This window comes from Pan troglodytes, chromosome 20 (genome assembly GCF_028858775.2).
Source record: "Pan troglodytes isolate AG18354 chromosome 20, NHGRI_mPanTro3-v2.0_pri, whole genome shotgun sequence".
Taxonomy (NCBI): Eukaryota; Metazoa; Chordata; class Mammalia; order Primates; family Hominidae; genus Pan; species Pan troglodytes.
The window spans coordinates 20430804-20453113 of NC_072418.2; the positions used below are offsets into that span (position 1 = coordinate 20430804).

Here is a 22310-nt window from a genome sequence, read left to right on the forward strand (position 1 = left end):
GGGCGGGGCCAGAGTGCGCGTGGGAGGGGCCATAGATAGGGTGGGGCCTTGGCCAGTGGGCGGTGACTGGGTGGATGGGCCGGACATTTGTGGAGAGGGAAGTCACCAGAAGGCGTAGCCTTGGGGGCGTGCACAAGGACTTTGAATGGGGGCCCCCCTGACCTTCCCTCGACGTGGCCGTGGCCTGCAGGAGGATGGGCAGGGACTCTGAGTGGGCGAGGGTCGGAGCTGACCGCCCGCTTCCCTCCCCAAGGCTCTAGCAGCCTGGGCTTCACCTCCAGCCCCTCCCCTTTCTCCTCCTCGTCGCCCGAAAACGTGGAGGATTCCGGCCTGGACTCTCCGTCCCACGCGGCACCTGGCCCCTCCCCAGATTCCTGGGTCCCCCGCCCAGGCACCCCGCAGAGCCCGCCCAGCTGTAGGGCGCCACCCCCAGAGGCCAGGGGTATCCGGGCACCGCCTCTGCCAGACTCGCCGCAGCCCCTCGCCTCGTCTCCAGGCCCCTGGGGGCTGGAGGCCTTGGCCGGAGGAGGTGAGTCCAGCGGGCCTGGGCCTGAGAGTTGCTGGAACCCTGGGCGGGGGATTTAGCGCCTGCTTTGGGTAGGGCCTGATCAGGCTGCTGGAGACACAGCCAGGACCAGGCAGGCAGAACCTCCCACCGTTGCAGGGACAACAATGAGATGGACATTTAGCAAGGCAGGCGGTAGCGGGTGCCAGGTGGGGGCTGTCCCTGAGGAAGAGACAACTGAGCTGAGATTTGAGGGAGGTGAGGACAGAACCACGTGGACATGAGGGGAAAGGCGTGCTGGGCAGAGGGCACAGCCCCTGCAAAGGTCCTGGGGCAGGAACGCGCTAGGCCTGTCTGAAGAACAGCAAGGAGGTCTGCCTGCTGGAACGGGGTGATGACGGAAGGAGGAGGAAGAGAAGGCAGGGACCAGGAAGGGCCTGATGGGCCCAGGGAGGGCTTGTGAATGTTACCCTGAGTAACGCTGAGGGCCATGAGCAGGGGAGGGGCGGGACCTGACTCAGGGGTCACAGGCTCCCTCTGGCAGCTTCGGGAGTGACGGCAGAAACCAGAGACTGGGGAGGCAACCAGGGAGGCAAGTAGGCGATGGGGGTAAGGGTGGCAGTGGGAGAAGCAGGTGGACAGATCGCTGCAGGGGAGAGTTCGGAGGAGTAAGGATGGGGAAGGGGCGGAGTCAAGGGAGGGAGGAGGATGGGGAAGGAGCGGAGTCAAGGGAAGGAGGAGGATGGGGAAGGAGCGGAGTCAAGGGGAGGAGGATGGGGAAGGGGCAGAGTCAAGGGAGGGAGGAGGATGGGGAAGGAGCGGAGTCAAGGGAAGGAGGAGGATGGGAAAGGGGCGGAGTCAAGGGAGGGAGGAGGATGGGGAAGGGGCGGAGTCAAGGGAGGGAGGAGGATGGGGGAAGGGGCGGAGTCGAGGGAGGAGGATGGGGAAGGGAGGGAGGGGGATGGGGAAGGGGCGGAGTCGAGGGAGGGAGGAGGATGGGGAAGGGGCGGAGACAAGGGAGGGAGGAGGATGGGGGAAGGGGCGGAGTCGAGGGAGGAGGATGGGGAAGGAGCGGAGTCAAGGGAGGAAGGAGGATGGGGAAGGGGCGGAGTCGAGGGAGGGAGGAGGATGGGGAAGGGGCGGAGACAAGGGAGGGAGGAGGATGGGGAAGGGGCGGAGACAAGGGAGGGAGGAGGATGGGGAAGGGGTGGAGTCAGGGAGGGGTGGGGGACGTCGTGGCTGGGCCTTTAGGTGTCAGGTGCACAGTGGACCCTGAGTGTGGGGAAGGTCAGGTCAGAGCACCCCCTCCTTGAAGACGTCATCAAAACAGGAAGAGCAGCCGCCCAGGGAGAGCAGAGGAGAGGACAGCAGGGGAGCCCAGAGGGGTTGGAGACAGGAGGACAGCAGGAGATGGGGGGAGAGCGGCGGGATGGGCTCCTGGGGGCTGCCTGAGGAGAATGGGAAGTCCCCGAGTCAGAGGGACTGTGGGCTGTGACCACCCGAGGTCCCCAGTAGTGTCAACAAGGGCTCCTGGCACCCTCCATAGGAAAGGGCCAGGCTGGAGCCCGTTCAAGGGAGAGCTGAGTGGGTGGAGACCACAGAGTGGGGGCAGAAGAAGCTCTTTTTTTTTTTTTTTTTTTTTTTTTTGAGAGGGAGTTTTGCTCTTGTTGCCCAGGCTGGAGTGCAGTGGTGTGATCTTGGCTCATTGCAACCTCTGCCTCCCAGGTTCAAACAATTCTCTGCCTCAGCCTCCCAAGTAGCTGGGACTACAGGTACGTACCGCCACACGTGGCTAATTTTTGTATTTTTAGTAGAGATGGGGTTTCACCATGTTGGACAGGCTGGTCTCGAACTCCTGACCTCAGGTGATCTGCCTGCCTCGGCCTCCCAAAGTGTTGAGATTACAGGCGTGAGCCACCGCACCTGGCCTGAGTAGAGGCTCTTATCCAACCTTGCAAATTCTGCCCCCCCAGGGGACATTGTCAGTGTCTGGAGACATTTTTGGTTGTCACCACCAGGCAGGAGTGGTGCTCCTGGCATTCAGTGGGTGGAGGCCTGGGTTGCTGCTCAGCACCCTACAGTGCACAGGGCAGGCCCCACCCCCGAGAATGGTCCAGCCCCCAAATATCCGCAGTGCTGAGGCTGAGAAAGTGGGGTAGAGCAGGGAGCACAGCCTGGGGTACAGGTGAGAGGGGAGGTAGGTGGGAGGGGAGGCGGGCAAGCAAGGGAGCACGTTCATAGATGGAACAGAACCAGGACCCTGAGGAAGCAGGAGAGGGAGGGGAGCTTGGGTGTTAAAGGCATGAGACTCAGACACAGACCACAGTAGGTGGCTGCAGTCACGTTCTCGGAAAGGGTAGAGGTCACAAAATGGCTGAATGTTGGCTAAAAATCCTCTGCTGAATCCCCCTTACAGCATGCCTGCGTCTTAAGCCTTCAGTGCTTGCTTGCATACTCCCAGTGATGGGGAGCTCACTCCTTATTGGGCCTCCATTCTGGTGTCTGGGAGGGTTGGGGGTGTGGACAGTATCTGCAATCCTGTCTGGCACCTTTTCTGCAACACCAGGACTTCAGACCCATTGGGGGTCTCTGCAGAAAAGCCCACCTCCTAAGATTTTGGCTGAGTTTGTGCCCCTGGGAAGGCCCCAGAGGCCCCGGGCAGCATCTCAGCAGTGCCTCTTTGTACTCGCTCCTAGACCTGATGCCTGCACCTGCTGACCCCACAGCCAGGGAGGGCCTGGCAGCCCCACCCAGGAGACTTCGCTCTAGGAAGGTGTCCTGCCCTCTCACACGTAGCAATGGGGACCTGGTAGGTGAGGGGGCGTGGCAGGAGCTGGACTGGGGGTCGCCTCTGGGGTCCGCTTTTGGGCACTGGTCCTGGGGCACTCACAGCCAAGACTGTCTCTTTCCCTTCCAGTCTCGTTCCCTGAGCCCCTCCCCACTGGGCTCTTCAGCTGCCAGCACTGCCTTGGAACGGCCCAGCTTCTTATCCCAGACAGGACACGGTACGTGAGGGCGGTCCTGGGCCTGGCTTTGGGCCTCAGTGTCACCTTCTCTGGTCTGGGTGGGTGGCTTCTCTGTTGGCAGAGGTGTGGTTGGGCGGGGGGAGTCTCGAGCCTGGAGCCTATATTCACGCTGTCTATCCGTTGTTCCCCATTCCCTCCCCACCACCCCCAGGAGTCTCCCGGGGTCCGAGCCCCGTGGTCCTGGGCTCCCAGGATGCCCTGCCCATAGCCACAGCCTTCACGGAGTACGTCCACGCCTACTTCCGTGGCCACAGCCCCAGGTACCCAGTGATGGGCAGACAGGGCCCGTGGGAAGTCTGTGTTGGGGGAGTCCAGCAGGGACAGCTTTCAGATGTGCTTCATGGTCTGTCTTATGGTGAAAGGGCCTTGAACACTGAGCCAAGTGACCAGGCCCCTGTCCTGAGGGCAGTGGAGCCATAGGAGGGCCTTTTTTTTTTCTTTTTTTTTTTTTTTAGAGACGGAGTTTCGCTCTTGCTGCCCAGGCTGGAGTGTGCAGTGGTGCAATCTCACAATCTCAGCTCACTGTAACCTCTGCCTCCCGGGTTCAAGCAATTCTCCTGTCTCAGCCTCCCGAGTAGCTGGAACTACAGATGCGTGCCACTGCACCCGACTAAATTATTGTACTTTTTTGTTTGTTTGTTTGTTTGTTTGTTTTGAGACAGGGTCTCACTCTGTTGCCCAGGCTGGAGTGTAGTGGCGTGATCTCAGCTCACTGCCACCTCTGCCTCCTGGGTTCAAGAGATTCTCCTGCCTCAGCCTCTCGAGTGAATTCTGGGATTACAGGCACATGCCACCACACCCTGCTGATTTTGTGTTTTTAGTAGAGACGGGGTTTCACCATGTTGGCCAGGCTGGTCTTGAACTCCTGGCCTCAAGTAATCCACCTCCCAAGGTGCTGGGATTATAGACATGAGCCACCGTGCCCAGCCATAGGAGAGCATTTAAGCAGGGCTATGCATTGCTGTAGACGCCAAGGCTGCCGTGGGCGTTGAGATGAAGGGAGTAATACTAGAAGTTAGGCCCAGTAAGTGGGTAAGGGCGTGGGTTAGGGACAAGCGGAGTGCAGGGATATATATTGGGGTGGCCTTCAGCAGAAAAGATATGAAAGTCAAACCATGAACAAGAGGAGAGTGTCAGATCAAAAACCCAAGCAAAGGATAGCTAAAAAACTGAACATTTTAATTTGAGCTTCCTGGTGGCCTAGGAGAAAAGAGAACTAGGGATGGAGATGTTCCTGCCTCCTTCAGCCCAGGGTGGATTCTTCCTGTCCAGGCAGGAACGAAAGAGGAGGTTGGGGGAAAGGATACGGGGGATCATCAGGGCCATCCTCCTAGATCCGAGGAGTCTGGGGAGCCACAGGCACCAGTGAAACCAGGAGAAGGGAGAGGATGAGGCACCAGGCAGAGCCCTAAGCCAACACCCAGTCCCCTCATCCTCCCCAGCTGCCTGGCTCGAGTAACTGGGGAGCTGACCATGACCTTCCCTGCTGGCATCGTGCGTGTGTTCAGCGGGACCCCACCACCACCTGTCCTCAGCTTCCGGCTTGTACACACAACTCCTATTGAGCACTTCCAGCCCAACGCCGATCTGCTGTTCAGGTACTATGGAGGGGCAGTGGGAGAGGGCCTCGGAGGCTGCTGGGGATCAGGCTTCCGGACTCTGAGTTCCCTCTCTGCTTCCTGGGATTTTTTTTTTCTTTTTTTTGTAGAGACGGAGTCTTGCTCTGTCGCCCAGGCTGGAGTGCAATGGCGTCATCTCGGCTCACTGCAACTCCGCCTCCCGGGTTCAAGCAATTCTCCTGCCTCAGCCTCCCAAGTAGCTGGGATTACAGGCACGTGCCACTACACCCAGCTAATTTCTTCCGTATTTTAGTAGAGACAGGGTTTCACCATGTTGCCCAGGCTGGTCTCGAACTCCTGAGCTCAGGCAGTCTGCCCGCCTTGGCCTCCCAAAGTGCTAGGATTACAGGCGTGAGCTACTACACCCGGCTTGATTTTTTTAAATTATTATTTTTTTGAGATGGAGTTTTGCTCTTGTTGCCCAGGCTGGAGTGCAGTGGCGTGATCTCGGCTCACTGCAAGCTCCGCCTTCTGGATTCAAGCGATTCTCTTGCCTCAGCCACCTGAGTAGCTGGGTTTACAGGCATGTGCCACCATGCCTGGCTGATTTTTGTATTTTTAGTAGAGATGGGGTTTCACCATGTTGGTCAAGCTGGTCTTAAACTCCTGACCTCAGGTGATCCACCTGTCTCAGCCTCCCAAAGTGCTGGGATTACAAGCATGAGCCACCACACCCAGCCACCTCCTGGGATTTGCTGTGTGGCGTGGGGCAAGTAACTTGCCCTCTCTGACCCTTGTTTTACATCCCTCCTTTACTGCCCGCACCACAACCACCCAGGTAGGGCTTTGCTGGGCCTAGGGTGGGCCAGGAAATTGCATCTTTAGGAAGGGGTAGATTGAATGCTGGGAGCCCTGGGAGGGCATGTCCTGAGGATTGGGGTGATCAGTCCGGGTCTCTGCAGTGACCCCTCCCAGAGTGACCCTGAGACCAAAGACTTCTGGCTCAACATGGCAGCTCTGACCGAAGCCCTGCAGCGCCAGGCAGAGCAGAACCCCACCGCCTCCTACTACAACGTGGTGCTGCTGCGATACCAGGTGCGCCACCCGCATGGGGCCGGGAGGAGGTGGTGGAGTGGGGGACACGGTGAGCCGGCAGCAGACATGGAGGTGCCTGCATGTTGGCCAGGCTGGTCTCGAATTCCTGACCTCAAGAGATCCAATCTGTGAGAGCCGATGAGCTGCAGGGAGTAGGCAGTGGGGGTCGGGAATGAACGGTGGAGGAGTAGGCAGTGTGGGAGAGCATGCATCCCCTGTTGCAGATAGTATGTTTATATGAACTAGAAGCAGCCCAGCCCCGGAACCTTACACTTGAACTTCCCTGGGAGACTTTGTTAGAATGAAGCGCTCTCCTGCCCCCTGCTGGAAACCTGGTGTAATACAGCCTCTCATCCATCAAATCTCCCTGTGATTGGACCCCCTTGGGGCGGTGCCTGCATCGCAGGGTCAAAGTGGTTGAGTAGCGCATGGTGTGGCAAGACAGGATGGCCCAAGCTGTGTCCTCTCTCTTTCTCATTCTCATTCTTTCTAGTTCTCCCGCCCGGGTCCCCAGTCTGTGCCTCTGCAGCTCAGTGCCCACTGGCAGTGTGGAGCCACCCTCACCCAGGTCTCAGTGGAGTACGGCTACCGGCCCGGTGCCACGGCTGTGCCCACACCACTCACGAACGTCCAGATCCTGCTGCCTGTGGGGGAGCTTGTGACCAACGTCCGCCTGCAGCCGGCTGCCACCTGGTGAGGGCGTGCGGGAGGCCAAGGAAAACTCAGCAGTTTCCGCCATAACCCCAGACCTTCTCCCTGATGCAACAATTAAAGGGTGCACCCTCAGCCTGACTGTTAACTGTGAGCCCACCCTGCTTAGCACTAAGGGTGATATTATGAGTGCCAGGTGCAGTGGCTCATGCCTGTAATTGCAGTGCTTTGGGAGGCTGAGGTGGGAGGATCACTTAAGGCCAGGAGTTTGAGACCAGCCTGGGCAATATGGTGAGATCTCATCTCTACAAAAAATATTTTATTTATTTATTTATTTAATTTATTTATTTTGAGATGAAGTCTTGCTCTGTCGTGCAGGTTGGAGTGCAGTGACACGATCTCAGCTCACTGCAATCTCCGCCTCCCGGGTTCAAGCGATTTTCTCTGCCTCAGCCTCCTGGGTAGCTGGGATTACGGGTGCCTGCTACCACACCCAGCTGATTTTTGTGTTTTTTTAGTAGACATGAGGTTTCACCATGTTGGTCAGGCTTGTCTCGAACTCCTGACCTCAGGTGATCCACCCGCCTCGGCCTCCCAAAGGACTGCGATTATAGGCATGAACCACTGCACCCAGCCTTACAAAAAAATATTTTAAAAAGTAGTCAGGCCAGGTGCGGTGGCTCACACCTGCAATCCCAGCACTTTGGGAGGCCGAGATGGACAGATCACGAGGTCAGGAGATCGAGACCATCCTGGTTAACACGGTGAAACCCCGTCTCTACTAAAAATACAAAAAAATTATCCGGGCGTGGTGGCGGGCGCCTGTAGTCCCAGCTACTTGGGAGGCTGAGGTGGGAGAATGGCGTGAACCCGGGAGGTGGAGGTTGCAGTGAGCTGAGATCATGACACTGCACTCCAGCCTGGGCGACAGAGTGAGACTCTGTCTCAAAAAAAAAAAAAAAAATAGTCGTGGTAGTGTGCTCTTGTAGTCCCAGCTACTCGGGAGGCTGAGACAGAAGGATCACTTGAGCCCAGGAGTTGAGGCTTCAGGGAGTTACCCTGGGTGACAACTGTCTCTTAAAAAACAAAAATTAAAAAAAAAAAAAAAGTCGGTTGTGAAGAAGCCAGACTTATAGGACAGAATGCGTCATCTAAAAGTGCTGCAAGGAAGCCGGGCATGGTGGTTTATGTCTGTAATCCCAACACTTTGGAAGGCCAAGGCAGGTGGATCACCTGAGGTCAGCAGTTCGAGACCAGCCTGGCCAATATGGTGAAACCCCATCTCTACTAAATTACAAAAATTAGCCAGGAATGGTGGCGGGTGCCTGTAATCCCAGCTACTCAGGAGGCTGAGGGAGGAGAATCGCTTGAACCCAGGAGGCATAGGCTGCAGTGAGCAGAGATCGCACCAATGCACACCAGCCTGGGCGACAGAGGGAGACACCATCTCAAAAAAAAAACACAAAAAAACACAAAACAAACACACACACACACACACAAGTGTTGCAAGGCTGTGTGGCTCCACGGCTGTTCCATATCTCACCCTCATTTCACAGATGGGGAAATTGAGGTGAAGTGGGGGGGAAGGTTTGTTGGGGTCACACAGCCAGGAGGCAGCTGAGGCGGGACCCTGGGCTCTCAGCATCCTCTCTGGGGAAGCCCTGATTAAGATTCTTTCTCTGCCAGGAACCTGGAGGAGAAGCGGCTCACTTGGAGGCTTCCAGATGTGTCCGAGGCAGGCGGTGAGCTGTGGTTGTGCATGAGGGCTGGGTGGGAGGGACTGGGGTCAGGTGGGAGGCACTTATTTATGTTGGGGAAGAATTGGGGACATACTGAGGGCGGGCAAGTATGGGCATTGAGGAAGTCTTTAAAAAGCTGGAGGAGGGCCGGGCTGGGTGGCATAGGTCTGTAATCCCAGTGCTTTGGGAGGCCCAGGCTGCAGGATCACTTGAGTCCAGCAGTTGGAGGCTGCAGTGACTCGTGATCGTACCACTGCACTCTAGCCTGGGCAATAGAGCCAGACTCTGACTCAAAAACAAACAAACAAACAAACAAGGCCAGGTGTGGTGGCTCACGCCTGTAATCCCAGCACTTTGGGAGGCCGAGGTGGGTAGATCACTTGAGGTCAGGAGTTCAAGACCAACCTGGCCATCATGGTGAAACCCTGTCTCTACTAAAAATATAAAAATTAGCAGGGTGTGGTGGCACGCACCTGTGATCCCAGCTACTTGGGAGGCTGAGGCAGGAGAATCGCTTGAACCCAGTAGGTGAAGGTTGTAGTGAGCTGAGATCGTGCCACTGCACTCCAGCCAGGGTGACAGAGCGAGACTCTGTCTCAAAAAAAAAAAAAAAAAAAAAAAAAAAAGCTGGAGGAGGGCCAAGGACAGTGGCATAGGTCTGTAATCCCAGTGCTTTGGGAGGCCCAGGTGGGAGGATCACTTGAGCCCAGGAGTTGGAGGCTGCAGTGACCTATGATTGCACCACTATACTCCAGCCTGGGCAACAGAGCCAGACCCTGTCTCTAAAAAAAAAAAAAAGCTGAAGGAGAGGGCGTCCCAGGGCCAGATGGCCAGACACAGCAGGTGCAAAGGCCCTGAGGCAGGACTCCCTTGTCAGCCACACAAAGCCCAGTGATGCCAGGAGAGACAGATGCAGGGGATCAAAGGGAGGTCTGATGGGGCACATAAAGGCCACAGAACAGAGGGCTTCAGGTGTGGGCCAAAAATGAGCCTGGTTCACAGCTGGGACGGGGGCTGGTGCCAGGGCGCAGCTGACTGCAGGTCTCCCCAGGTTCTGGCCGCCTCTCTGCCAGCTGGGAGCCGCTCTCAGGGCCCAGCACACCCAGCCCCGTGGCTGCACAGTTCACCAGCGAGGGGACCACTCTGTCGGGCGTGGACTTGGAACTGGTGGGCAGCGGTTACCGCATGTCGCTGGTGAAGAGGAGGTTTGCTACAGGTACTCCCCAACCCTGCTGCTGGGTGACCTCAGGAGCCGGGACCTTATGGGGGCAAGCCCCGGGGTGTGGGGAGGGATTGGGGTGTGGGGATCCTTGGGAAGGATAGGTGGGTGTTGGGGCCAGGAGACCCCAGATGGGGGGCACAGGTGGGCAAGGAGTCAGGGCCCTGTGTATCTGGGGCTGGCCCCTGGAGGACGTCCTTGAAAGGACCCCAGCCAGGGAGCCCGAAGTCCCCCCTGCCACCCCCTCCTCCAGCCCCACCCTGTTCTCCTGCCCCCAACAGGGGGCTCCTGGGGCCCAGTGGCAACAGGGACTATGAGTTACGGGGGTGTTTTGAAGAGGACAAGGATGATTGAAGCATCCCAGGGTCAGAGCCGGGGAACCCCTCCCGTACCCCTCCTCCCCACCCCTCCCCCTCACAGCTGCGCCCCCACAGGGATGTACCTGGTGAGCTGCTGAACCCGCAAATGCTGCTGCCCCAGCTCTACACTGCGCCCTGGTGCCGGCTGACCACTCCCTGCCCTCCTGCCGGACCCTGGGGCCTCCCACCCCAGCCTCCCTGAGGCCCATACTCCATGGAGAGGAGCCCCATGCCCAGCCTGGCTGAGCCCGAGATTCGCTCCTCCGCCTCATGCCAACCCCACACAGGTCCTGGCCTTTTAACGTTCTTTGAATAAACACTTTATTTTCTAATAAAATAAAAAAGGAAACCTTTTCCTGCTCCAGGAAGTATCCTTTGCGTTGCCAGAGAGGGGAGGAAGAGAAGGTGGATGGATATGAGAGACCTAATGCACCTCCCTCCCTGCACTGCGCTCAACCTGTACAGGGCCATTCTGGGAGAGAAAGAACGACACAGACACCCCAGCCCCATGGGCTCAGAGGTGGGCTATAGGGAGGGAGGAGGACTACAGAAGCCCAGAAAGGGGTGTCAGGAGTCTTCCCAAGCAGTCAGGAAGACTTTCTAAGGAGGGGGCATTATAAATGATGTTTTGAGGTATGAGTAGGAGTTTGCAAGATAGGAATGGGCATCCCAAGCAAAGTGATGGAAGGTTGTCAGTTCAATGAGGAAGCAATTAGTCAACCTACAAATATTAATTGAGTATCTACTGTATACCATGTAGCAGAGAGAGAGCTATGAGCAGGACAAAGTTCTTGGAACCCAGGAAGTGGAGATAGGAAGCCTGAGTGAGGAGCCTGCTTGGCCGCTACTGGCTGTGTGACTTTGAGCACGGGACATGAGCCTCAGTTAGCTCATCTGCAACTCACCTCACTGGATATCTGTGGGAGGTCACATACTTAGAAGAGTGCCAACTACAGGGCAAAACCCCCAGTAGTACCAGGCAGCTTTGGGAGCCCCAGGAGGAGGGTGGACCTTGGTGCAGGTGTGCAAGAGTGGCCCACTGGGGAGGGCAGGACAGAAGCAGTAACAGCAGACTGCAGTGGGGAGCAGGTCCGAGCCCAGTGGACAGTCTTGGGTCCTGACGGACATTCAGGGAACCAGGGCCCGTGTTCCTGACCTTGAGGCTGTACAGACCCCAGGGAGCAAGCCCAGACTGGACGAAGCTCAAAAGGAAGGAAGTAGGAGGCAGGATTTGGCCTGAGACTTGCTGTGCGCTGTCTCTGATCATCCCACCCTGTCCTCCAAAGAGAGAGTGCCTCTGGCTGTGTGTCAGTTTCCTTGTCTGTAAGATGGGAGGAATCCTGTAGTTGGGAGAGGTTCAGGGAGCATTCTTGGCACAAAGCAAGTGCATAATTAACATTGGCTGAGAGTCGGGCACCGTGGCTCACGCCTGTAATCCCAACACTTTGGGAGGCCGAGGCAGGAGGATCACTTGAGAGCAGGAGTTCAAGACCAGCCTGGGCAACATAGCAAGACCCCCTGTTTCTACAAAAATAGGAAAATTGACCAAGCATGGTGGCACACGCCTATGGTCCCAGCTACTTGGGAGGCTGAGGCAGGAGGATCAATTGAACCCAGGAGGTTGAGGCTACAGTGAGCTAAGATCACACTGGTGCTCTCCAAGGCTCTGGGCAGCCACAGAGTGAGATACTGTCTCTTAAATAGGCCGGGTAGGGTGGCTCATGCCTATAATCCCAGCACTTTGGGAGGCTGAGGCAGGTGGATCATTTGAGGTCAGGAGTTCAAGACCAGCCTGGCCAACATGGTGAAACCCCGTCTCCACTAAAAATACAAAAATTAGCCAGGCGGTAGTGGTGTGCACGTGTAATCCCTGCTACTTGGGAGGCTGAGGCAGGAGACTCACTTGAGCCTGGGAGGCCGAGGTTGTGATGAGCCCAGATTGTACCACTGCACTCCAGTCTGGGTGACAGAGTGAGACCCTGTATCAAAACAAAACAAAACAAAACAAAAACAACAAAAACGTCAGCTGTAGGAAGGAAGGATGATTATAGGAGTTGGGGCATCAAATAGGGGCAGAGGTGGCTGCAGCACCTGCCCTGTCTGGCTACAAACAGCCCAGGGACTTCCCAGCCCTTCATGTCTTCTCCCTTGCAGGTCTTAGCACCTAGGCTGTAAATTCAGAGACCACACCTGCCCAGTGGGGCCCTGGGTGTCAGAGAGTAGTGGCATCCATGGGGCCACTGGGTGTCAGACATCCATGGGGCCCTGGGTGTCAGAGCTGAGCTTTATAGAGGTGACAAAATCAAAATCTGTTTGCCACCACCTCCTCATAATGTAGCCTAATCTAGGCATGGGTTCTTCCCTGTCTGATAAGTGGCGGGTACATGGCACATCCTAGTAGCTTTTATTTGCCTTCCTGGGGACACAAATGAGGCTGGGCACCTTTTAAAATGAAGAAGGCATCTGGGCATGGTGACTCATGCCTGTAATTCCAGCACTCTAGGAGGCCAAGGCAGGTGGATCACTTGAGGTCAGGAATTCGAGACCAGCCTGGCCAACATGATAAAACCCCATCTCTACTAAAAATACAAAAATAAGCCAGGCGTGGTGGTGGGCGCCTGTAATCCCAGCTATTCGGGAGGTTGAGGCAGGAGAATCTCTGGAGCCCAGGATGAGGAGGTTGCAGTGAGCTGAGAACATGCCACTGCACTCCAGCCTGGGAGACAGAGACTCCATCTCAAAAAAGAAACCAAACAGGGCTGGGCGCATTGGCTCACGCCTGTAATCCCAGCACTTTGGGAGGCCCAGGCCGGTGGATCACTTGAGGCCAGGAGTTCGAGACTAGCCTGGCCAACATGGTGAAACCCCATCCCTACTAAGAAAACAAAAATTAGCTGGGCGTGGTGGCAGGTGCCTGTAATCTCAGCTACTCGGGAGGCTGAGGCAAGAGAATTGCTTGAACCCGGCAGGCAGAGGTTTCAGTGAGCCAAGATGGCACCACTGCACTCCAGCCTTGGTGACAGAGCAAGACTCCGTCTTAAACAAACAAAAACAACAACAAAACACAAGCAAACAAAAAAGCGCAGAAGGCACTTTTCCCAGGTGTGGCCTCCTAACTGCCCAGCCTTCCAGAGCAGGTGTGACGTGACCTATCTCAGAAGAGTGAATTCCAAGAGAGAGGGCGCGGAACCCGTTAAACCTGCCAACCCCGGGCAGGCGTGATGCCATTATGCAGTTTACATGCCCTGGTCTCTTCCACCCGGGTGGCCTTAAAACCTCAGCTGTGGTACAGAGTGATCCATTGGCACAGCACCATCAACTGGGCCACGTGTCAGAGGCCACCCCCAGCTGATAAGTGGCCTAATTGGATTTTCTTTTGAGCTGAAATTCACAAAACAAAAAATGAACCACTTTAAAATGAACAATTCAGTGAGTTTCAGTATATTCATAATATTGTGCAACCACACCCTTTACCTAATTTGTGCACATTTTCATCCCCTCCGAAAGGAAACCCCGTCCCCTTCAGCAGTCATGCCCCATTTCCCCTCCCACAGCCCCTGGCAACCACTAATTAGCTTCCTGTCTCTGTGGATTTGCCTGTTCTGGGCATTTCATATAAATGGAATCATACGACATGTGGCCTTTTGTGTCTGGCTTCTTTCACTCAGCATCGTGTTTTTTATTTCATCCCTGTTGTAGCAGGGATCAGGACTTCAATCTTTTATCAGGACTTCAATCTCTCTTTTTTTTTTTTTTTTTTTTTTTTTTGAGACAGAGTCTCGCTCTGTCATCCAGGCTGGAGTGCAGTGACATGATCTCAGCTCACTGCAACCTCTGCCTCCTGGATTTGAGCAGTTCTCCTGCCTCAGCTCCCCGAGTAGCTGGGATTACAAGCATGCGCCACCATGCCCAACTAATTTTTGTATTTTTAATAGAGAGGGATTTTGCCATGTTGGCCAGGCTGGTCTCGAACTCTTGACCTCAAGTGATCTGACTGCCTCAGCCTCCCAAAGTGCTGGGATTACAGGCGTGAGCTACTGGCCAGGACTTCAGTCTTTCTGATGGCTGAAAAAGACTCCAGGCAGGGCACAGTGGCTCACACCTGTAACCCCAGCACTTTGGGAGGCTGAGGCGGGTGGATTGCTTGAGGTCAGGGGTTCAAGACCAACCTGGGCAACATGGCGAAACCCCCGTCTCTACTGAAAATACAAAAAGTAGCCGGGCGTGGTGGCAGGTGCCTATAATCCCAGCTACTCGGGAGGCTGAGACAAGAGAGTTGCTTGAACCTGGGAGGTGGAGGTTGCAGTGAGCCAAGATCCTGCCACTGCACTCCAGCCTGGGCGACAGAGCGAGACTCTGTCTCAAAAAAAAAAAAAAAAAAAAAGACTCAAGACTCCACTGACGGACCACATGTTGTTTATCCATTCATCCATTGGACACTTGGGTGGGTTATCACCACCCAAGCAGCTGAAAAGAACACTGTGAATCATGCTGCTATGAACTTCCCTATGCAAGCATTTGTCTCAACACCTGTTTTCAACTCCTTTGGGTAGATACCTATGAGGGCAATGGCAGGATCATAGGGTCATTCTAGTCTGGATTTCAACCCGGGCCCTCCAGCACCAGAATTCACTCTATTGCGTCCAGTGAACCCAGGAAGCACCCGGTTTAAAAGGACTGGGGGCTCAGGGTGTCTGTATGTCTTACACATGGGAAAAGGGTGGGAGGGTTCAGTTTCCCTGGGTGAGTGGGGCGGGGCTAGAGCTCACATCCTCCCAGCAGCCTGAATTCTGGAGGGCCAGTACCTGGTGGAGGAGGGGATGGGCGGGGACCCTGTCACAGGATGGTACTTTTTTTTTTTTTTTTTTTTGAGATGGAGTCTCACTCTGTCGCCCAGGCTGGAGTGCAGTGGTGCGATCTTGGCTCACTGCAACCTCTGCCTCCCAGGTTCAAGCGATTCTCCTGCCTCAGCCTCCTGAGTAGCTGGGATTACAGGCGCCCGCCACCACACCTGGCTAATTTTTTTGTTTTTTGTTTTTTTTTTGAGATGGAGTCTCACTCTATCTCCCAGACTGGAGTGCAGTGGCATGATCTCTGCTCACTGCAACCTCCACCTCCTGGGTTCGAGTGATTCTCCTGCCTCAGCCTCCCGAGTAGGTGGGATTACAGGCACCCGCCAGTATGCCTGGCTAATTTTTGTACGTTTTAGTGGAGACGGGGTTTCGTCATGTTGGCCAGGTGGTCGCAAAGTCCTGACCTCAGGTGATCCCCTCACTTTGGCCTTTGGAAGGTGCTGGGATTACCGGCATGATCTGCCCACCTCGGCCTTCCAAAATGCTGAGATTATAGGGGTGAGCCACCCCGCCCGCCCAGGATGGGACTTTTGGTTCCGGCTCCTTCCCGGCCGACAAATCCCTTCCTGGGGCCATGACTTGGTGAACCCAGGGACCCAACAGGGTGAGCATAGACTCTGAATCAAAGTCCAAGGATGTACCACAGTAAGAAAGTGTGTGCATCCGGAACCGAGGCCAGTAGTGCCACATTTGACACTATGACATTTCCGGTAATTGCCCTCCATACAGTTTTAATCATGCATTTGCTCTGAGGGTTCACTCCCCAGACCTCTCCCATCCAGAGGACCCAGGAGCTATTTCTTACATTTTACAGGTGAGGAAACTGAGGCACAGCCAGGCCACGTATACACCTCGACTTCCTCCTCGGGAAGAAACAGGGATGAAGGAGGAAGGAGGGGTTTCCTGAAACCATAGCCCAGCTCACACACCTGGACTTCCCCAACCCCAGAGCTCCCAACGCTGGGTCCAGGCTAGAATCTCCTAGAGATTCAGAGGCAGCACGGAGCAGGGTTCGAATCCTAGCCAACCCCAACCCTAAAAATCTACAAATCTGAGGCCAGGTGCGGTGCAGTGGCTCACATCTATAATCCAGCACCTTGGGGATCTGAGGCAGGCAGGTCACTTGAGGCCCACAGTTAAGACCAACCTGGGCAACATATCAAAACCCCATATCTAGAAAAATGACAAAAATTAGCCAGGCATGCTGGCGGGTGCCTGTAGTCCCAGCTACTCGGGAGGCTGAGGTGGGAGGATTGCTTGAACTGGGGAGGTCGACATTGTAGCGAGCCGAGATCACACCACTGTACTCTAGCCTGGGTGACAAAGCGAGATCCTGTCTCTCAAAACAAGAAAAAAAGAAAAAGAAAAGACAACAAATCTGTCTGATTGTTGACTTCCAGAACCCTTCCAAATGCCAGCAGGTGGCATCTGGATGTCTGGGGGCACATCGTAGGTTTTCGGGTCCTGGAATTATTTTAAATATAGAGATGGAATCTCACTATGTTGCCCAGGCTGGTCTCAAACTCCTGGGTTCCAGCGATCCGCCCCCCTCGACCTCTGGAAGTACAGGAGTGAGCCACTGCGCCGACCCCAGCTTCAGGAATCTTTGAACTCCCCGCAGAGAGCAGAGGTGCCGCAAGGTTTAACCTGCCTCCCTCCCTCCTTATCGCCATGGCCTTATCCAATCATTTCTTCACGGAACACACGTGGGCCAACGCTGACCGGGCTCTGTGCCAGGAACCCGCAAGGCGCTGCTTGTTCATCTCCAGCCACGGGGAGCTCATTCCCTAGCAGCGGGCCAGACCCAGGGTGGGGTCGTGAGCCCCGAGAGGGGCGAGGGTGGCAAGAGCGGGATGGCAGAGGTGGCAGCTGGGACCGGAGAGGGGAAGAGGCATGGCCGGGGAGGGAGGAGCCGGCAGAGAACTTCGTCTGGGCCACCAGGAAACTCAGCCGAGCTGGGAAGAGGGGGACTGGCAAGCGGCCAAGGCGGAGGGAGGCAGGAAGGCGTGAGGCCGGGTGGGAGGGAGGAAGCGGGAGAGGGGCGGGAGCTCTGGCTCAGGTAAAAACTCTTTCTTCGGCTCGCGAACGGAGAGGAGCAGGTAGAGGGGCAGAGGCGGGACTGTCGTCTGGGGGTGAGTGTCGGCAGCCCCCGGAGGATCTGGCGGACCCCAGTGGTGGGGGTTTGGGGGTGAGGAAGTTGGGGCTCTGGAGAAGCCCCTGCCGGTCTCCACCGCGCATACCCTGCAGATGTGGGAACATTCGGGAGCCCCGAGTCTCGAGAACCCGGTTGCCCTCACCCATCCGTAATTGTCTCTGGCGTTCCCAAGGCCAGCTCGGACCTGGGTCGGGGAGGAAGCCTCCCCCACAGCTGGCGACCCGGGACCCCGGCGCCCCTCCCAGATTGGGCGGGATCAGACCCCCGAGGCGGATGCCGCTTAGTCAGCCTTGGCTGTTACTGTTACCTGTGTTGTTGAGATTATTGGCCCCTTGGTTGGGAGTATCTGGGCAAGCCAGCGCTGAGGTCCCCGGTTGGGTTTGGGAACTGCAGGTGACCCCCCGTCTCTCCCTGCGGTTCCGGTGCTGCCAGCCCTGCCAGGTGGCTGGGCGGCATTCCAGGGGCCCTGGCTGCGTGGCATGGACACATTGCTGTTGGTCTCTGAACCGGCCTCAGTTTCCCCTCCGTGAGGTGGAACAATGGACCAGCTGGGATGAGGATGCCCGAAGCCTTTAGTCAAAGGAAATTTTTGTGATGAGGTGTACTGCTGGCCACTGGGGGCCCTTGCGTGACTGGCGTTAGGTCTCTGAGCCTCAGTTTCCCTGTGTGTTAAGGGGGGGTCTCATGGCATGGGACCTTGGCGAGGATGAGTTGAGTGGATCAGAGCTGTGGCCACTCAGTGGGTGCCCAGGGACAGTCAGCTGTCATCATATTAATTATGTCTGTAGCCACTGTTCAGATTCATTCCTGTTCCAAGAATCCTGACCATCTTTTCCTCTGGGTCAGATTTAAACTTTTTGTTTGTTTGTTTTATTTGTAGAGGTGGGGGTCTCACTTTGTCACCCAGGCTGGAGTACAGTGGCTCCATGCACTGTACTCACTGCAGCCTCAACCTCCTGGGCTCAAGTGATCCTCCCACCTCAGCCTCCCGAATAGCTGGGACTACAGGTGCACACTACAGGCAGCTAATTTTAAAATTTGTGTGTGTGTGGAGACGGGGTCTCACTATGTTGTCCAGGCTGGTCTCAAACTCCTGGGCCCAAGCAATCCTCCTGCCTTGGCATCCGAAAGTGCTGGGATTTCAGGCATGAGCCACCATGCCCAGCTCTGATTTTTTTAAATGGACACTTCTCAAGAGGAAACTGAGGTCCCCCCTCAACTTGGGCCAGGGACTCCTGCAGTCCAGATCTGGGATTCAGGGCCCAGGGGAAGCCACCTGGCTGTCTAGGTCTGGGGCCAGCCCTGGGGGCCATCTTCCTCCCACTGGCCTGTTCTCAAGGTGACACCAGGCAGGGCTGGTGTCAGGAGGAAGAGGTGTGGCCCCCAGGTCAGGCAGCTGGGCCCCCACATGGCCTAGGTGAGCAGTTGGGTGTTTGCTCAGTCCAGCCTGGACACCCTCCCTCACTCTCACCCCTAGGGTGTGGCAGTTCCTGGCAGGTGCTCTGGGTGTGGGAGAACCAAAAGGGGGCCTTGGTGCTTCTCTGTTCCAGGCCAGAGTTCAGGAATCCAGACAAGCCAGGTCAGCCCAGGAGGAGCAAGTAAGGGCTCACTGAGTGACATTTCCTCCTGCCACCAGCCTCTGAGGCCCAGAGCAAGCAGGAATTTGCTCACTCCCCCAACCCCATGAGCCAGGGAGGATGCCTATTGTGGACCCTCTTCCTGGTGGGAATCTGGCTTGCCTTGATTGCTCCTCATGATGGTGAGGTCACTACCAACGTGGCAAACTAAAGGAAATCTCATCAGCTGGGAGTTAAAGACAGGAACTAGGCTCCCACCCAACCTTTCTTAGGTGGATTTCTAGGCCTCTCTGTGCCTCAATTTTCCTATCCATAAAATTGGAGCTAATGCAGCCCTACTTCTCAGCACAGATATAGAGTTTAGATGGACAGACGGTGGCCAGGCTGCACACAGGACCTGGCATATTGATCCTAATCCTAATTATGCAGCTCATTATGTTCTCATTTATAACATGTATCTTTGCACACAGAAATAATATCATGAATATTTCTGAGCTCTAAGTACAAGACTTGGAGAAGAGCTCTGACCAGCCTGAAGGTGTGGGGGTCCAGGAAGTCCCCAGAGGAGGGGCCCAGGAGACCTCAGTTCCCCCATCACTCCTGGATTGTGGGAAGGGTCTGAGGTTGAACTGCGATGCACGGCCTGGCTTCCCAGCCTGTTTCCCCATCTATGGAGTGAGCCCAAAGATGCCCTTTGAGACTCCGCTGGGCCAGGGCTGGTGTTATGCAGGGGCCCCTTTCCAGTCTCACATAGGTGCCCCAGGCAGTTCCTGCAATGGGGTAGGGCTGGCATGGATGACATACAATTAGTCATCCATGTCAGAGCCTCGGGACCTAGAAACCCGGGACACCAAGGTCTAAAGTGCATGTGTCACCGTGCCCAACCCCACCCCTTTTTCCATACCCAGGCACTCCCTGGTGCAGATATTGAGTATATATTGACAGAGAACTCACTAGTACACATGGTTTCACTAAAGCAGGGTCCGGCCATTGTGAACTTAAAGGATTTACTGGGCTATTTCTTCTTCTCTTCTTCCCCTTCTGTTTGCAAAAGCAACTCCTGCTCCTTGTCAAAAGGGACCAGCCTATCATTACTGGGAAACCCAAACTGGTAAGAACTGGTGAGGAACCACCCACAGGGGCTGGCAGATCAGGGTTCAAATCCCACCAACGCGCCCTGGCCTCAGTCGGCTGTGTGACCTTGGACAGAGTTGCGCCCTCTCTGCACAGATCGTCCACCTGGACCCTAGGCTCCCCTCTGGAAGGCTCAGTGAGACTCCTCGGGTTCCTCCACAGGCCAGGGGCTCACACCCTCTCCTGTAAGCGTCCCCAACTTCCACCCTGGAGTTTCTTCACCCCTAGAGGTTGCACTCCTCTGGAAAATTGTCCTGTTTGCCACTTCTCTGTCCCCTGTTAGTGGTGTATCAGCGTCCTGGGCACACGAGTGTTTCTCTCCATCATCTTGGCTGTGTCCTCGGAACCTAGACCCAGATGTGGCATACGCTAGGTGCTCAGCACTTGCTCAGAGCAGTCACAACTCTGCAGGTGATAAGGGTGGTGGCAGCTGCTATTAAATCTCATTGTGGCTGGGCGTGGTGGCTAACACCTGTATTCCCAGCACTTTGGGAGACCGAGGCGGGCGGATCACCTGAGGTCAGGAGTTTGAGACCAGCCCAGGTGACGTGGTGAAACCCCATCTCTACTAAAAATACAAAAATTAGCTGGGCATGGTAACGCACACCTGTAATCCCAGCTTCTCTGGAGGCTGAGACAGGAGAATCGCTTGAACCCTGGAGGCAGAGGTTGCAGTGAGCCAAGATAGCACCACTACACTCCAGTCTGGGCAGCAGAGTGCGACTCTGTCTCAAAAAAAAAAAAAAAAAAATCTAATTGTGGCTGGGTGCAGTGGCTCACAACTGTAATCCCTGCACTTTGGGAGGCTGAGGTGGGAGGATCACTTGAGCCCAGGAGTTGGAGACCAGCCTGGGCAACATAGCGAGACCCATCTCTACAAAAATGAAATTAGCCAGGGGTGGTGATGCATGCCTGTGGTCCCAGCTACTCAGGAGGCTGAGGCAAGAGGATCAGTTGAGCCCTGGAGTTGGAGGCTGCAGTGAGCTATGATCGTGCCACTGCACCACTCCAGCCTGGGTGACAGAGCAAGATCCTGTCTCAAGAAAAGAAAAAAAAATTTCATTGTTGGTGCTTCACATATGTGCCACTTGGAGAAAAGGCCACTGCTTGGAGCTACCACTTGACCCTCTAGCCTTTCCCAGGACTCAAATCCGTATGTAGTCAAACAGGATTCTTCCAGAAGCTTCTCTCACCCTCCACCTCTTGCCTTGCCTTTTGGCGGCCTCAGAATGTTCCACACCTCCATCCAAATCCCAATTTAGGATGGGTGAGAATTGGAGAAACAGCGGCCACAACAATGCTGATAGTCAGTTGGTGGTTCTGCCACCATTCCAGCTTTTTTTTTTTTTTTTTTTTTTTTTTTTGAGATGGAGTCTCATTTACCCGGGCTGGAGTGCAGTGGCGCAATCTCGGCTCACTGCAACCTCCGCCTCCTGGGTTCAAGCGATTCTCCTGCCTCAGGCTCCTGAGTAGCTGGGATTACAGGCGCCCTCCACTATACCTAGCTAATTTTTTGTATTTTTAGTAGAAATGGGGTTTCACCATGTTGGCCAGGCTGGTCTCGAACTCCTGACCTCATGATTCGCCCGCCTCTGCCTCCCAAAGTGCTGGGATTACAGGTGTGAGCCACCGAGCCCAGCTGACCATCCCAGCTTTGCAGAGGAGGATGCTAAGGTCTGGGTGGCCCCAGCTACTTGGCCCAGGTCCCATGGAAGGTCAGTAGCTGGGTCAGAAGGCCCTTCCTCAACGGCTGTCGGGGGTCCCCATGGCTGCTTCAAAGGCATCAGCTCACAGACCAGTCCTCCCAGCTGCAGGCAAGGCAGAGACTGAGAGCCAGTGACCAGGCTGGTTAGGGGTATACAGGCCTGGGAGTCCCTGAAGAGCCATCCAGAAGTAGCCCTATCTGGGCCTCAGTTTCCTCATCTGGAAAGTGGGAGTTTCACAGGGAGAATTACCTTAATGCTATGGAGACCTCTGAGTCAGTGTCATTCAGGACATCCCCCGCCCCCTGTGCCACTCCCCATCACCTGTGGTCTCCAAATAGTCCTGGGAGTGAGGGGGGCAGATCTAGCCCCAGGTGGTGCCAGCAGGGTCCTTGATGACTTTCACATGCCCCACATCTCTTGCAGACAGTGACAAGAACAGGGTTGAGACTGGGCGCAGTGGCTCACTCCTGTAATCCCAGAACTTTGGGAGGCCGAGGCGGGCAGATCACTTGAGGTCAGGAGTTTGAGACCAGCCTGGCCAACGTGGTGAAACCCCGTCTCTACTAAATATACAAAAATTAGCTGGGTGTGGTGGCGCACACTTGTAATCTCGGCTACCTGGGGGGCTGAGGCAGGAGGATTGCTTGAAACCAGGAGGCGGAAGTTGCAGTGAGCCAAGATCACACCACTGCACTTCAGCCTGGGGGACACAGCGAGCGAGACTCTGTCTCC

General features: G+C 55.6%; 1 protein-coding gene across 38 annotated transcripts in view; it reads left to right on the forward strand.

The window, feature by feature from the left end:
* FCHO1 (FCH and mu domain containing endocytic adaptor 1) overlaps positions 1 to 10513 on the forward strand; it is a 41189-nt gene extending 30676 nt beyond the window's left edge. For 22 of the 38 annotated variants that reach the window (XM_009434995.5, XM_009434997.5, XM_054673137.2 and 19 more), the window contains 10 exons: positions 254 to 529; positions 3202 to 3314; positions 3423 to 3510; positions 3683 to 3791; positions 4974 to 5129; positions 6053 to 6185; positions 6679 to 6878; positions 8523 to 8578; positions 9627 to 9791; positions 10229 to 10513. In XM_009434995.5, coding sequence (XP_009433270.3) covers positions 254 to 529; positions 3202 to 3314; positions 3423 to 3510; positions 3683 to 3791; positions 4974 to 5129; positions 6053 to 6185; positions 6679 to 6878; positions 8523 to 8578; positions 9627 to 9791; positions 10229 to 10251 — 1319 coding nt within the window. In that variant the 3' untranslated portion in view covers positions 10252 to 10513. The remainder of the gene's footprint in view (positions 1 to 253; positions 530 to 3201; positions 3315 to 3422; positions 3511 to 3682; positions 3792 to 4973; positions 5130 to 6052; positions 6186 to 6678; positions 6879 to 8522; positions 8579 to 9626; positions 9792 to 10228) is intronic. The other 16 variants (XM_054673144.2, XM_016935478.4, XM_054673145.2 and 13 more) reach the window with 4 other exon arrangements.
* Positions 10514 to 22310: the final 11797 nt, after the last annotated feature.